The 15566-nt window shown below is 48.8% G+C and overlaps 2 protein-coding genes across 8 annotated transcripts in view; both read right to left on the minus strand.

The window, feature by feature from the left end:
• Nucleotides 1–4529, minus strand: part of LOC103760220 (beta-crystallin B3) — an 11001-nt gene extending 6472 nt beyond the window's left edge. Inside the window, exons 1-5 of one of the 4 annotated variants that reach the window (XM_029961187.1) lie at nt 3156–3180; nt 2342–2421; nt 884–1002; nt 667–799; nt 405–547 (exon numbers count right to left, since the gene is read on the minus strand). In XM_029961187.1, coding sequence (XP_029817047.1) covers nt 405–547; nt 667–799; nt 884–1002; nt 2342–2416 — 470 coding nt within the window. In that variant the 5' untranslated portion in view covers nt 2417–2421; nt 3156–3180. Of the gene's footprint in view, nt 1–62; nt 800–883; nt 1003–2341 lie in introns of those variants that run through there. The other 3 variants (XM_018076219.3, XM_029961186.1, XM_025895501.2) reach the window with 3 other exon arrangements.
• Nucleotides 4530–5007: 478 nt separating this feature from the next.
• The window catches only part of KIAA1671 (KIAA1671 ortholog), a 46206-nt gene continuing 35647 nt past the window's right edge, over nt 5008–15566 (minus strand). For all 4 annotated transcript variants that reach the window (XM_018076379.2, XM_008926701.3, XM_018076380.3 and 1 more), the window contains 7 exons: nt 14853–14971; nt 10648–10903; nt 8916–9090; nt 8602–8729; nt 8279–8412; nt 8052–8134; nt 5008–7554 (listed from right to left, as the gene is read on the minus strand). In XM_018076379.2, coding sequence (XP_017931868.2) covers nt 8056–8134; nt 8279–8412; nt 8602–8729; nt 8916–9090; nt 10648–10903; nt 14853–14971 — 891 coding nt within the window. In that variant the 3' untranslated portion in view covers nt 5008–7554; nt 8052–8055. The remainder of the gene's footprint in view (nt 7555–8051; nt 8135–8278; nt 8413–8601; nt 8730–8915; nt 9091–10647; nt 10904–14852; nt 14972–15566) is intronic.

A 15566-nucleotide genomic window follows, 5' to 3' on the forward strand; every position in this document is an offset into this window, starting at 1 on the left:
CCTGCCACAGCCAGGGGATGCTGCCCAGGGCCACTGCCCTGTCACCAAATGTCACCGCACAGGCTGCAGCCACAGAGCCCGGGTGGGAAATGCCATGTGCTGGGAGTGGATGGAGAGTCCAGGGTGGAGAAGGAGCCATAGCTCCATTGTTCTGGCAGTGGGTTAGGGCAAGGAGCCATCACACAGCCCCAGGGACACCACCCTGGCCCCCATTACTTCCTGTGGGCCAGGGAAAAGGTGGGGGAGGAGGGAACAAGGGGCATGATGGACACAAGCAGCACCATGGGAAGGGCAGTGGCAGTGCCAGGCCTCCCTGCCACCACCCTGGGAGGACCAACCATGGTGCCACTGGACAGTACCCTGTTGGGGTGTCCTCATGTGCACCCAGTGCCCCCTGTCCTTACGTTCCATTCAGGGCCTTGACACTGGCCACGCGGTCCTGGAAGCCGTGGGCCCAAAGGCTGGGAACGTCGTCATCCACGATCTCCATCTTCCTCCCGGTGTAGCCTGCATTCTCAAAGAGGTGGATCTTGTGGTCGGCGCTGTCCTGGGGGAAAACAGTGGTCAGGGGCTGCCCCCAGCCCCCCGGGACCCTCCCAGCCTGGTGGTCCCCAGCGCTGTGGCCATCCCTAGGGGGCACAGCCACCCCAAGACAGCCCCACTCACGATCTGGATGGGGCGGAGGGACATCAGGCTGTCGCTGAGGTGGCTGTTGGACCAGGAGTCCCAGCGTGGGTAGTCGCCCTTCTCCAGCACGAACTGCTCCCCGGCGTAGCCTTGGCGCTCGAAGCCCAGCCACCTGTGGGACCCCAGCGTGAGGGGGGGATGCTCTCCCTGCCCCACCTCCCCCGAGGCTGATCCATCCTCCCCACCCTGGACTTACGGGCCAGACTCCACCTGGATGGAGCCCACCTTCTCCATCTCTTTCTCAGTGATGTTGGGGAGCTCCTCTGTCAGCTCACACTTCTTCCCCTGGAAATTCTCCAGCTCGTAGATCGTGATCTAAGATGGGGAGAGACACTGTCAGCCACTGCCACAGCCATGCTGTGGAGGGAACACCCTGCCCCACTGCAGGGATCCCCTGGAAATGGGAGCAGCAGGGGAGCAAAGTGGCCATGTCCATCTGTCCCGGTTGCCCTATACCAATGTCACTCCTCACCCACGGCAGAGACAGTTCCTGCCAAGTGCCTCTGCCCTGACATGGCTCTGGGCCTCACTCTGAGGCCATACTCTGGCCGAGGGTGTTTGCTTGAATTTCCTCCATGACAAGCTGAAAACAAGTGACCAGCTCAAACACAGCACTGGAAACACAGAGGGTTTGGGCTGAGACCCCCAGAGTTGTGGGATAGTGTCTCCTGCCCCAGCCTGCTCATGGCCCATCCTTTTCTTATCTCTGCTCCTCCAAACCCAACAATTCCTCTGGCCTGGCCTGGACCAAGCTCATTATTTAGTGTTTCCTTCTAAACCTGTCAGGTACAGAGACCCCAACACCTCCCTGGTCCTTCTGCTCCTGGCAGAGCCTTGAGGCTGAGCTGCAGGATGGGCTGGAGGCAGTGCCGGGAGCAGGAGCACAGCAGGGAGCAGGGCCCAGGGTGCCCAGCACAGTCCAGGGATCAGGAAGGTCCTGGGGCACACCCCCTGGGCCCTGCCCCAAAGGGGTCCCAGCTGCAACCCCTGAGCCCGGGACAAGGGCAGAGCCTCCTGCAGACACCACGTATGGGGGGTTCAAAGGACAGAGGTGACACCCGTGTTCCTCAGGAACTTCTGCGCACTCCAAAGCAATAAGCAGCCCAAGATCCCAGCACTTCTTTACCCCACTTGCAGGATCTGCTCCCACCTCCAGCCTTCCCAGCCAGGAACAGCTTTGCCTGGTGTCCTGAGCTGCGGGAAGGGCTGCAGCCACCGCACCCCCACAGTTGATTTACCTCCAACCAACCTACGAGCTTAATTCAAACCTAAACACACAGCCAGAGAGTTTCACTGCCCAGACCCACAGCTGGTCCCACTGTGACGGGATGCTTTGTCTCCTGGATTAAATCACTGGGCAGCTGCACACCAGACTGGCGGGAGAACGCCCCTGGCAGCCACACAGGCAGGGACAGCATCCCTCCTGCCAGGCAGCAGCAAATCCTCGGCCCCAGTCTCCCTCCCCAGCCTGTGGCTCCACTCAGCACCCGGGCGGTGACACCCACGCGCTGCTGCAGGAGAGCTGGAGGCCGCTCATGTCCCCAGTACAGCCTGCAGTGCTGGTACTGGTTCCAGCCTGGCTCACACACATGCATCCCACGGGGACCCACAGCATCCCCCAACGTCCGTCTGGAACCAGTTGCCCCCAGTATACCTTGTAGATGCCACCTCGCTCGCCAGCTCCCTCCCCAGTCGCCATCTGCTCGGGGGGACTTTGCTGCTCAGTCATTATGCCTGGAAAACCCAAATTGCAGGAGGTTAACGGGCTCTGAAGTCCTTCATAAAACACAAAGGATGAAGCTGGCCTAGGAACAGGCAGAACAGCTAACACAGATCCCCAGTGCAGCAGCTGTAAATCCCCACGGATGTCTGGGCTAGGAGGAAGCTCTGTGATCCATCCTCCTCCCCCTCCTGCACGTGGGCCCCACATCCTCACCCAGTTCATCTGCAGGACCGACCTGAGCCATCTCCCAAGGGACACGGATCCCTCTGCCTTGGGCAGCTCACCCAGTTGTCACTAAACTCCTGTCTCACAGCTTGGCCTTTGTTTCCAGCAGGAATTTGCCAGATTTCAGCTTCCAGCTGCTGACATCTTTTCCCACTAACATAAACCTGACACCTCTCCCTTGCTCCAGTATCCCAGGGGGCACCGGACGCGGCAGCTGGAGCTGCTGCTGCTGCCTTGGCTGGGGGGACGGTGGCGAGAGCCCCCTCCTCGCTCTCCAAGAACATCCACAAAGCTCCTGCTCAAATAGGAAACCCGCTGGAAAACGCTTCCCTGGCCTCGCTACGCAAGGGTCAGCGAGGGGTTAAAAGACGAATAAAAGAGTTCGATCAATGTCCTTAATCAAACCCTGCAGCATCACTTCTCGCCACGCACGAGCCAACCCTTCACTCGGTGACACCTCGACTCAGACACTCTAGTTCTGTTTTAAAGCCCCTTCCAGTCCAAGCAGTGCTGCTGGTACCTCTCCGGTGTGGTTCCGCTCTGCCGGCGGCACGGTCGGCCCCGCTATTTATGGGTTGCTTCTGAACAGAACAGCACATTATCCGAGCGCTGATACAGCAGCTGCGTCCACGGAATTCCATCCATGAGATTTCATCTCAATAGCGCGGGCTATGGAAACGTCATTCAGATTTCTCCCGGCTGTCCCTCGGAAATGGGCCACTCGATTTACAGAAGATTAACGTCGAAATTCACATCAGCACGTTCACGCTGCTTCTTGCCAGGTTCTCTGGAAAACTCTCCCATCAGCATTTCACGGGAGGGTTTAGCCTGGAAACCGAGCGCAGCGCAAAGCAAAAACCGGGCAAAATATTGACCGTTTGTTTGGGCTCCGACACAAGATGGAGTGGGGTCGGAGTCGGCTCTGGGAACTTGGAGGGAAGCTGGGGCAGTTGGTTCCAGGGCAGGAAAGGACCTCAGGATCTCCAGGTCAGGGTTCTTGCTTCAGCTTTGGCCCTTACCAGGATGGTTCTCTCCACTGAGCCTGTTCGTTCTTTGGCTCCCAGTCCCGCTCCCTCCCCGGCCCATTTCCCAGGAGCATGTTGGCACACAGCAGGGTTTGAGGCACATCTTGGGGTGTATAACAGGTGGTTTTGGGAGCCAAGTGCCTTGTACAGGGGTTCATCCACCTCTACAGGCACAGGACAATGTAACTGGGGGGAGTACAGCCCTTCCACACCAGGCACCAAGCTGGGAGTGTTTCACTCAGCTGATTTCCTCTTCGACTTTAAAAGTCCTTTCCAACCCAAACCATCCTATGACTCCCCAAGGAATGCTGAGTTCAGCTGCACGCAGCACACAGCACCATTTACAGCTCTTGCAGGGTTTCCTACCTGCTCCGATCACGGCTCATCCTGAAATCCAGAACTACACGAGAAACCTTTACTGAAATTGTCAGAAAAGCAAATGCCCTGGGCCAGGCATTTGAACCGGAATGGAAACCTGTCCCGTCGTGCTGAGCATTAGAGCTGCTCATGGCAAGGCCCTTCATCCCCATCCCATCCTTCAGTAGCATCCTGGAGCTTCCCATTTCCCCACAAAACATTCCATCCCTGCAGAAATCAGCCATTTACTGTTCCAAGTCAGGTATCTGCTGTGAAAATGAACCCCCTGCACCACAGCCCGTGTGGGACACGCTAACACCTCCCACACCACCACATCCCACTGACTTCATTTTCCACAGAGCAGCCCCAGCCCAGCCTGTGCTGGCAATCCTGCTCCCTCCAGGATGCACTGACCACTCCTGGAGTGTACCGGGGCTGGACCATGGAGTTATGGGCAGGCAGCTCCTCCAGCTCCACAAGGTCAGTTAAAGGGCACCAACTCTGCAGCACCAGCCCCAGCTTTTTCCATCACAAGGGGAAAAGGAGCCGAGACTGAAGTGCCTGTTACTGGGGCAGGGATGGTTAAATCAAAGGATATGAATTATTTACCTGACATTTGCCCTGATCCCCTCTAAGTCATTCTGTGCTCCAGTTCTCCCTGGGCCACCTGCACATCCAACCATATCCTGGGTGCAACACCTGAGACAGGCGGCACATTCCGGTGTCTGCACAAGGGCTGAGGTAACAAACCTTTCACAGGCACCACTTTGCATTCCCAAATCTGCACCATGGTGCGTTTTAGTTTGCCAATAAACAAATTCCAGGGTGAAACGAACTTTTGTGCAAGAGAAAAGGGGGTGGTGTGTGGGGGGGTAATTCCTGTCAGGCCACTTCAGAGAAAGTCTTGGATGTCTTCCATCTCCATCAAACAGCAGAAAAAAACACGTGGTAACAAAAGTTAAAGTGTAAAAAATTCCAACAAACATTATCTGGAATTAAAATAGAATTATATAAACTGTATTACAGTCTGTTCTATCATTTAAGAAGTAATAACATATTTATATATCTTTTATTACAGAGTGATAGCCCGGAGAGAAGGAAGTAGATATTTAATCCATGTACAATATAAAGAAATAATAGAGCAGAAAAAACACTGTCCCATTCAACAACATTCTAAAGATGCTTTTTAATTAGACATTTAAGCATTAAACATTTCTCAGTAGTAGGTTAAACTACTCAATACAGTAAGTTTCAGTGCATTGTCCAAGCAGACGTGGAAATGCAAACACATTCAAGGGCTTCGTGGAAACCTCGTGTTAATCCCCTCAGTTTCCTCAACACACAGCAAACAGTTACAGAATTTCTGGCCTTCAGTTATGAGACCAAGAGCCAGTAAATCCTCCAACTGTTGGGAACACAACACTGTCACCTGCTCCAGTGGAAAATCCAGCCTGTGTAAATGTTCCTGTAAGCAGGGAATTACCTGATTAGTGGGGTTAAAACAGGCCCCACATCATCTGAGTGAGCAGAGCCATCGCCACCCTACTCACACCTGCACAGGCTGCTCGGGCTGGCCCAGGTGTGTGTCACACCTGGGACACAGCGATGGAACCCTTGGGTGCTGCCATAAAAAATGTATCCCGAAAGAAAAAGAGTTGCCTTTTCCACCATCATCTAAAGGAGAGAGAAGAAAATCTGTGCAACGTTTTAAAATGAGCTGAGAAGAGCTGGTTGATGGTGGTGGCTGAGCTCGACAGGGCCCACCTCCCAACTCCCAGCATCAAAGATCCTGGGGGATCCCTGCTCCATGGGGAGCAGAGGGGCTGCAAAACTAACAGTGGCAACAGCTCCCATAACAAATAGGGCAGAGCAGCAAGGAAAGACTTTTACATAAGATAAATGTCTTCGTCTCATCTCCACACCGGGAGCTGCCATCAGAGCTAAATCTGGGAGCGAGAAATGGGCATATGGGACTTGTCTCCTGACATCCTGCTGCTATTTCCTAGAGCAGACTGGGACTGCAAATCACCTCCTCTGTGACTCCTTCATGAGAAGAATTGGCACATGGTTTTGGCAGCTACAAGCCTGACAGACAGCAGAGCAGGCAGGCCACCGCTGTGGTAACCCCACGGGAATCGAGCTCCCAGAACACTGATCGGAAAAAAGAGAAAGGAAAATGAGGGGAAGTGCTGGTGCTTTATGGTTAGAATCTAGAGGAGCCCCTCAGCAGGACATAGGAAGTGCAACCCAAGGAGCAGCCCCAGCTCTGGCAGGTGAGGAGAACACTCCACTCTCCGTTCCCTCTTCATGCTTTCCTGGTCGAGCCTGAGGAATTTGACAGGACAAATCACCTCCCTTCTTGGGCTTCATTTTTAAAGGTTCACTGAAAGAGCACTTATCTGGGACAAGAATCAGTTATGTCTTACATGGCCATGGTGTTGGTATTTCAGAATCAGAGATACAGACATGTCTGGGGATGAGTGATTCCCAAACACCCGCGTGGTCCATGAGAGCCCTACTCCGCTATCAGCACATCGGTCTTGCCAAAGGAAGGACAGGAAATCATCTGAGAAACTGAAGATCACATTTAGGTTATCTCACAAAATCAGCATAAAAATAAAAACTTAAACCTGGTATTTACAGATTAACAAATAAAAATAAGAAGTGGGACTATCCAAACTGCTATTAAAGTGACATTCAACAATTAACTGGAACCCTGATATGAGTGTAACATCCTCCCTCTTCCCTTCCTTTTTTGTTATAAAAACAGTATTTACATATTTTTACTTTTTTTTTTTAAAGAGAACTGGTTGACATTATTGCTTGATCCTTTTTAGGAAAGACATTCCAATGAAGCAATTATTCCACATGCTGACAAAACACAGAATATACCACTTCAAGAGTGACAAAAGTTAACATTTTGTTCATCTAAAAATTATCTCCATCTGCCAGGTCAGCAGATCACATGTAAATATAAGCCAATCAAAAATACATTTTACAAAAAATAATCAAGTTTCCTTTTTCAATATGGCAGTAAACATGATTTGTTCTTCCACTCTCACCTTCCACAAACTTCATTCTAAATAGGAGCTTACTATTTGTTTCAAAAAAAAAAAAAAAAGATAAATTTGATTAAAATTGTTATTTTCATAAACAAACACAAAGCCCAGCCAGACACATCTACCAGAGGTCACAGCTCTGAGTGCTGAACACCTACACAGTTCGACAGCGAGGGGAGTTCCCTGCATCACAGCACTCCCAAGTATCTTCATTTTCCAAGACTTTCTGAAGTGCTAACCAGGAACCATGGGTCCTCCTGGCAGGCAGGTCTGAAGTGACACCATCCCCCTGACCTGACAGACACAGCTTTGTATTTGACTATGAATTGAAGCAGCTTTCTCCACAAAACAGGAAGGCACCATGCACAGAGCAGTTGAGGCAGGAAGCAAACAGCAGCAACATGACATGGGGGTTTAGGTTCAGATGAGTTAAGGCTTCTGTTAAACTTCTTTATCTTCTTCTAGTTAGAATCACTGTCTGGAAGGAAAAAACAGAAGGAATTGAAGTAATGGTGTGACACAGTCAGACAGTCAGCCCCTCCCAGGGACTACGATAGGAAACCCCCCAAAATGTGTATTTCTGTTGTAGTGTCACCTTGGTATTGTCCTATTTAACATATTAAAAGCTCAAAAGCTGCTAGAAATTCTGCTGGAACAACACAAGGTGTTCAAACTGTGTGCAAGCCTCGGTTATGCAGCACCAGACTTGTTCTTGCCTGCTGGAAGCACCAAGAAATCACAGCCCCAACAGAGCAAGGGTTGTGACAATTAAATTATCTGCAGAGAACCAGTGACACTTTCACCTGGGAGTGAAACAACACCTGCTCTGCCCTAACACACAACTACTGACAGTCCTGGTGGATGTGGCAGGGTAAAGGTCTCAGAGTTAGTGCTGACACAGTGCTTATTAAAGAAAGTGTGGTTTTGTCTCTGCACACCCACACTTAGCAAAGCCCCCCTTCCTGCCCCAGGTACCTTTTCAAACCTGATTCTCGTAATGGCTCTGTCTCTTCTTTGATTTCAGCTCCTTCAACCACTGAGGAGACTTTTCTTCTGACCTAAGATATAAAAAAATAATCTTTATTCCTTCATTATGAAAACTCATTATAGAAACAAAAAAAGAAATATCCAATTTCTTGCATTATTTTTTTTTTCTTCCACCAAAACCAGTATCAGCATCGTTGGGGCTGGAATTCTCTCACCTGTCCTCCTTCTCCACACTGGAGGGCAGCACTCTGCTCCCGGGAGTCCCTAGCTGGGCTTTGGGGGATTTGAAGAGCTGAGCAGAACCGGTGTCCCCAGCACTCTCAGACTCTTGTCTTTTCCGTAGCTGGGCCTAAATAAAAAAACAAAGAAAGGGATCCCTTTAAGCAAGCATTCAGGCTTTTTTTTAATGCAAACCAGATCACTCATTTATAAAAACAAAAAAAATTCATGCCTAAAATCAGGGCAGGGATTCCTTATAAAGCATCAGCAGCTCCTGAACTGGTTTATCTCTCACCTGATGTGCTCTGCCTGCGCTCACCTTGAGAACAGAATGATCCATTCCTGGGAACACGGGGAGTCTCTGGGCTTGTACCGCAGATGACCTCGGAGTATGCTGGATCTTCTCTTCCTCCTCAGAATCTTCCTGTTGCATAGTTTTCTTCTCCTCTAATTAATTGTTTAAAAAAAAGCAGAGTGGGGGAACCATTAGTCAGCTTTTCATCTATCCCTTGTTCTAGATCTCTCCTTCCATTCAAGTGCAAATGAAGAGCAGGATTTAGAAATGTCATTTAGAAACTCCCGCCTTACACCCAAGCTGATCACAGCTGATTATTTCAGGTAGCTGAGGGATACCTGTGGAATCCTTGAACATCCAGGCATTATCTGGTTCTTCCACCAAGGAAAATCTGTTCTCAAACTCCAGTCCTCTGCTCCTCCTCAGCGAGTGGGACGTGGGGTTCCGGCGGCGCCGCTTTTTGCTGAGCTGCACCCGAGTTTTGAGGGCACTGGAGTCCAGGACAGCCGTGTGCTGGAAAAAACCCACACCCTTCAACCAGCCTGGAAATAAACTCCATCTCCTCCACAATGACTTCCCAACCCCCGTCATTGCATTAACCCATTCAGTTTATTAAACTATTTGCCTGCTTATTATTCTTGTAGTTAAAACTTAAACAGAATTTATGGTGAGGGGGTGGTGCATCGTGGCTCTGGGCTGTGGATGTCTGATCTGCATTAATTATTTGCACTAAATTAATACAAAAAATAACTGCAATACATAGGAGTTTGGTTCCTAGAGTGTTTTATGAATACAGGTCTTCCTAGCTAATAGCAGCTGAAGGCCAATCTGAAGAGTGGGATCTAAGAAGAGCAAGTACGCAAAATCCTCTCCCAGTGCAGTGCTGCAGCTTCCCTGCCAGCCACAGACATTCAAAGCCACTCACCAGCAACAAGGACACTCCAAATTTAGTGTCACAGCATTCAGAAAACGTCTGTGATCAGTCACTTCCAACACATCCTATAGGCAATAACATTTACAAACCAAAACTAGGAGCTGTAATTTATTTACTTGCTTAAAGCAATTTGCTGTTAGAGACTTCCCTGCAACCAGGAGATATTCCTGAGCCTCCTCTTCTTCAGAAGATGTGGGTTTGTTTCTTTTCCAGAGATTTCAGGTCAGGAATAAACTACTCAATAAACAGCATTTTCCAGCCGTACTTGGAGCTACTCATGTTTTACTGAGACACCTTTAGCGGCCCAGGGACAGCACAATACAGGATCTTCTGGAAGTGTTCAAACACCGTGTGGATGTGGCACTTGGGGACATGGGTTAGTGGTGGCCTTGGCAGTGCTGGGGCAATGGCTGGATTCAGTGGTCTTGGAGGACTTCTCCAACTTAACCAAAGTTCTTGCAAAGAACTCTAACCTCATTAACTGTGTATGGCCAGAAATTCCTGGTCTTATACCAGTGCAAGATTTTTCAGTATGAAAAAATCCTTTAAAATGCAGCTATGAGTTATTACAGAAAGAGCCTAATTGTAAATAAGAAAAATATTAGTGAATGCCTTTATAGCCTTAAATCTGCATGGCTCACAGCACATTGTGTTATTTAATTATGTTTCCAGTGTTCATAAAGCCATTTAATTCTTCTGTTACAGCTCAAAGAGAAACAGCAACTCTAGGAAGACACTGGCAGTGCCCAGAGCAGCTGGAAGTGTTCAAGACCAGGTTGGACAGGGTTAGCAGCAACCTGGTCTAGTGGAAGGTGTCCCTGTCTATGGCAGGGGGTGGGAATGGATGAGCTTTAAGGTCCCTTCTAACCCGAATCAGCCTGGGATTCCATGTTTAATTATCTGAGACCAGCAGCTTTATGGAATCTCTCGGAACCTAAACATTGCAGAGACTAGAAGAACTTTGATCCTAAGCTTTTCAGGCAGGAAGGCAGCTGAGAAAATTCAGTGTGGGAAAGGAAAGGCAGAAGAAAACTGGGTGCAAATTTTCCAGAAGAAACTGCTTTGCAGTGATTAACACAGGGAACAATACAGGTGACACAGAAGGAGAATTTCTGTTTCCCATGATGGCAACTTACATCAATGAAGGAGAAATCAGTGGTCTTGTCATCAGGGAATGTGTCTCCCGCAGGAGGTAAATCAGTCCCATCAGTGGAGTCCATGTCAGTGCTGGAACGGTCCAGGCTGGTGCTCCTTTGGTCTTTGTTGAAGTCATGGTGCTCAGCCAGGGAGGGCTGTTCTGTCTGCGAGGACAGCGAGGACGGGCGGCTGTTCGGGGCCTGCTTCCGCGTTGAGACAACGTCATTTTCCAGGGAAGGGGATTCGGGCACAAAGCTGAAAATGGAGCAAATGGCATCTGTGAGACTTCAGGGTAAACAAACACCCTGCAAGGACAGTCTGGATCACACGTGGTCAGGAGAACTTAAATAAAGGTGGAACTGAAACTACAGCTATGAGGAGCCAAGGCACCTTTGGAGGCAGCAAGTACCAGCAACATTTGGGTGTGGATCCCTTCCATCAGCTTTCATTCCTTGGATTTACAGTATATTGGGGATTGGGGTGTATTCCAGCCAGCCAGAGGCTTTTCCCTTCAGGAATGCTGGAGCTGAAGGAGAGGTGGGCACCAGGTGGCACCCTAAGGCTGGGCTCTGCAGGCAGAGCTTTAGGGGTGTCTCAGGGAAAGCGCACAGGGTGGCAGGAACTGCACACCAGTGCTGGGATGCTCCCAGTGTATTCCTAGGATTCCCTCCTTTGCCTAGACTGACAGGAACGAGCAATAGTGTCCAGGACCCGCACCCCAGTGCTGAGATGCTCCCAGGGTATTCCCAGAAATCCTCCCTTTGCCTAGACTAACAGGAATGAGCTACAGTGTCAGGGCTGAAAGCTGTTACAGTGGTGTCTCCCTTTGTCACACAGGCTGGAATATTCCTTTAAACAACAGGATAAAGTAGGAATATTCTACTGTCAGTAAAAATCAGGCCGTATTGCTTCTAATTCCCAGTTTAAAAAAAAAAAAAACAGAACCAGAAGTATTTATGGAATTCTAATTTTTCTCCTCCTCTTGGAGGAAGTCTTTTCTAACTAAGCACCATTTCTTGAGCACATATCTAGGAAAACTGTTCTAAACCCAAAAGTACATGAACATATCAATATATGCCCATTTTTTAAACAATAAACCTTAGTATTTGGTACAGCCCACAGTGACAGCAATCCTGGGAAGAAAACACTCAGGAGTTTACTGCTGGATAACAACATCCATCAGCACCAGTACATGGTACAACGTCCAGCCTGGCAGAGCAGACACTGCACAGAGGGCTTCCAGCACACGAGCACAGGGAATGCTGCTTCCCTTCTTCACCAGTGGGCCCCAGGATAATTAAGAATGGCACTAATGAGCTCCAGGACAAGTTTTTGTCTAGGATTTTTGCTTCGAATGATATTTGGTATCCACAGCGTCAGTCTTTAGACCCACTGCAAGAATGGGGAGAGGAGAGACAATCTGCAGGCTTAGGACGTTTCATGGAAATTAAAGTGTGTGTTGAAAGGATCCTGTCTGATGTGCACATCTCCAAAAAGCCTCTTCCCTGCTACATCCCAGGGCTGCAGCTGATACAACTCCCTAAGGTTTTTCAAACCAAAATATCCGAGAGGAAGATGTGACAGAAATCCAGCTGAATTTACACTGGTTGGTGGTTCCTCATTCACCAATCTTCCCAATGGATTCTCCTTTGGAGCTCCTGCACAATTACAACCCTGTTACACACCGATTCCTGTGGCATAGCCCATCCCCAAAAGTGGGAAGGATGCCTGGAGTCGAAACCCTGTCATGCACAGTGGATTCTTTCCAACTGAACAGCAAATTAGGGGGGAAATTCCCGTCAAAAAAATGAAATTGAAAACACATTTTCAGTTCTCATTACTGAGATGTATAATGCACCTTTTCCTACTGCTTCATTAAGATTTCAGGGTTTATAAGCATATCCATAAACTGCCCCCAGTGTTCCACAGGTGCATTTACTTCTCTGAAAAATCATCCTTCATGTGGAGCACAGAAAACCAGTAGGATGGTTATCACAATGGGCAATAAACTGAGATCAATCCTCACTTTCACTTGCAATTAAATGTAATTAGTTTTAGCAAGACAGTGTTAAGAGGCCATAAAGAATGTGTTGCTTCAGCATGTGAAATTAGGAGTCAGAAAGGAAAGGAATCCTGCTTTTATACTGCTGAAGAGTGAGAATCCAAAGGGAGCTCTCACTGTTTGCCTGGTGTGTCACACAGGAAACAATGTCCATTCAAAAATCCCAGAATCATTTAGGTTGGAAAAGACCTCCAAAACCATCGAGTCCAACCTGTGACTGATCCCCACCTTGTCACCCAGCCCAGAGCACTGAGTGCCACATCCAGTTGTTTCTTGAACACCTTCAGGGATGGGGACTCCCCCACCTCCCTGGGCAGCCCCTTCCAATGCCTGACCACCCTTTCCAGGAAGAAATTCCTCCCTTTATATGCCCTTTTGTATTCTGTAGTTGCAGGTTCCCATCTAATACAGGTGTCTATACACTGTCTCTGGAAGTGTTCAAGAACCAAGCAGACGTGGCACTTGGCCATATGGTTATGTGGGCACGGTGGGATTTGGGCAAAGGTTGGACTCAATGACCTTGGAGGTCTTTTCCAACCTTAATGACTGTGCTTCCATGAAGATGAGTTCATTCACAGGTGCATTAATGAAACACTCCTAAAATGATCACTCCATGGCTCAAACACCGGGAAATGCCCAAACCTAGAGGTTCCCCCAGCACAGCACAGGCACAGCAGGGTGGTGACACCGTTGGGTCCCCGCTGTCGGGGCGGGTGCGTGCGAGACACGACACTACGGGTGTGCAGCTGGGAAGGGATAAACTCTGAGGGAAGTGAGCCAGGCCAAACAGGAAAGCTGGATTATCAACGTCTCCTGCAAGTTCCTGCCCCCAAGCTGAGGCCAGGAGGAGGCAACGAAGGCAGAGCCCTGCTCATAGCACCCGTGGTGGGATGGGGAGAACATCTCACTGGTTCTGGCAGGGGCTGCCTGCTTCATAAAAAATACACTGCAGACAAAATGCACTTGCAATACATTCCAGGAAGATTTCCATTATTTAAAAGTACATTAATCTCATTCCTCTCTGAGTGCCTGATTAATACATGAGTAATTCCCCCACAATGAGCCATAAGTCAAGCCAAAGCAGAGCAATGGGGTGGTAAAATGCTGAGAAGTCTCTACACTGTCATCATTACACTGTAAAAAAAGCAAAACCCAAACATTCCTTACGGTGGAAACAAAATTGCCGCACATGGGGATTGAATTCAATCCTTCAGTGCACTGGAACGTTTAGGTGGAGCTGTTCATACCAGCATAGATGGACTGAAATCACTCTCCAATGCTGTCTGCTTCGGAGCTGAGATAAGCACCTTTGTTAGGAAACTGATCTCAGAAAATGTCTGTACCATCCTGAAATCAGAGTTAATTTTACAGCAGCCTGGCTGTCACTGTTGGCACGTCACTCAGCTCGCTGAACCTCAAGCTGAAAACTACCCTGATTTCATAAGCAATAAAATATTTATAACACACAGTTCTCAACTGCAGAACACACCAAACAATTGACATTATTGTCAGCTATAAGATCTCAACGAGCACAGCATTAAAAACCATGTAAAATGCTATTTTCATACTACACTGAGCAGACAGGACACAGGCTCAGGGTAGATCAAGCCATAATTTACACAAAAGATGTAAACTATAAAAAACCTCACACTTTGCTGCTCTAGGTTTATTTCATTTCATCATTTTAAGAAGAGAAAAGCATCAGCAATACAATCTTTCACTCGACTGATATTCCATTTCATCCTCCACCACAATGAAACACTTCAGAGTCTGGAAGTGGCCACAGTCCCTCAAGGTGTATCAGAGCACATGGAGAGGTGCATCCCATGTCACCACACCCAGCACCCAGAGCCCTGTTCCAGAGGGATTTGCCATTTAGCCCACCTGGTAGCATGGCTGTTAAGGCAATGCCAGTGGGAGAGAAACAGATTTATAAGCAAATAAAACACATAAAAGTGTCCAAGGCCAGGCTGGACAGGGCTTGGAGCAACCTGGTCTAGTGGAAGGTGTCTCATGGCAGAGGGTTGGAATGAGATGAGCTTTAAGGTCCTTTCAACCCAGGCCATTCTGGGATTCTATGACTTCCTCTCACTCCTCAGCTAAGAGAAGCCTCAGGCCTGCAGAGGGCCACGTCCCCCTCACCTGTCCCCGCTGTGCCGCTGCTCGTTCCAGGTGCCGTACTGGCTGTCGGGCTCCTGCACCAGCGTGTCCGTGTCCTTCGCTCCCGGCGCCTGCCTGGAGAAGCACTGCCTCAGCTGGTCCTGCAACGAAACATTTCATCAGTTGGCTGAGAGATTAACAGGTTTTATTGGCAACAGTGGGTTTGAATCTGCTAGTTAGACTTGGTTAACGTAAAACCGGGAATAAACTTAGACTTGGAAAACAGCTGTGAACTCAGAATGACATTCTCTATACAATAAGCATTGTTTTCCTGGGCAAATAATGGATTCTAGAGGCTGGAAGTGACTCCCTGGTTTCAGTAACTCCAAGCTGCTTTAATATTGCTCTTATCTCATTGCACAGAATTTCACAAAGCACCTAGGCAAGCACAAGGAATTCTGCTGGGAACGGCATTTCATCTCGCAAGCACGCAAGGCAAACATCAACTCTACTGCTCTTTTCCTGGGTTTAATAAAAGGACCCATTTTTTTCCCAGCTTTCTTTGGAAGACATTCAAAATAAAATGAATAAATAAATAAATAAGCACAGGGCCCCTATAAATAAATAGCACAGAAAGCCCTTGACAAACTGATGTGTGCTGAGGCAACGTTCAAACCCAGCGCAGGACAGACCATGCTGGATTTGCTCTGTTCTACTCTGACCTCTCACTTCCTGAGTGTTTTTATTTCATGGATC

This window comes from Manacus vitellinus, unplaced genomic scaffold, assembly GCF_001715985.3.
Source record: "Manacus vitellinus isolate BGI_N305 unplaced genomic scaffold, ASM171598v3 scaffold_31_pilon, whole genome shotgun sequence".
Lineage (NCBI taxonomy): Eukaryota > Metazoa > Chordata > Aves > Passeriformes > Pipridae > Manacus > Manacus vitellinus.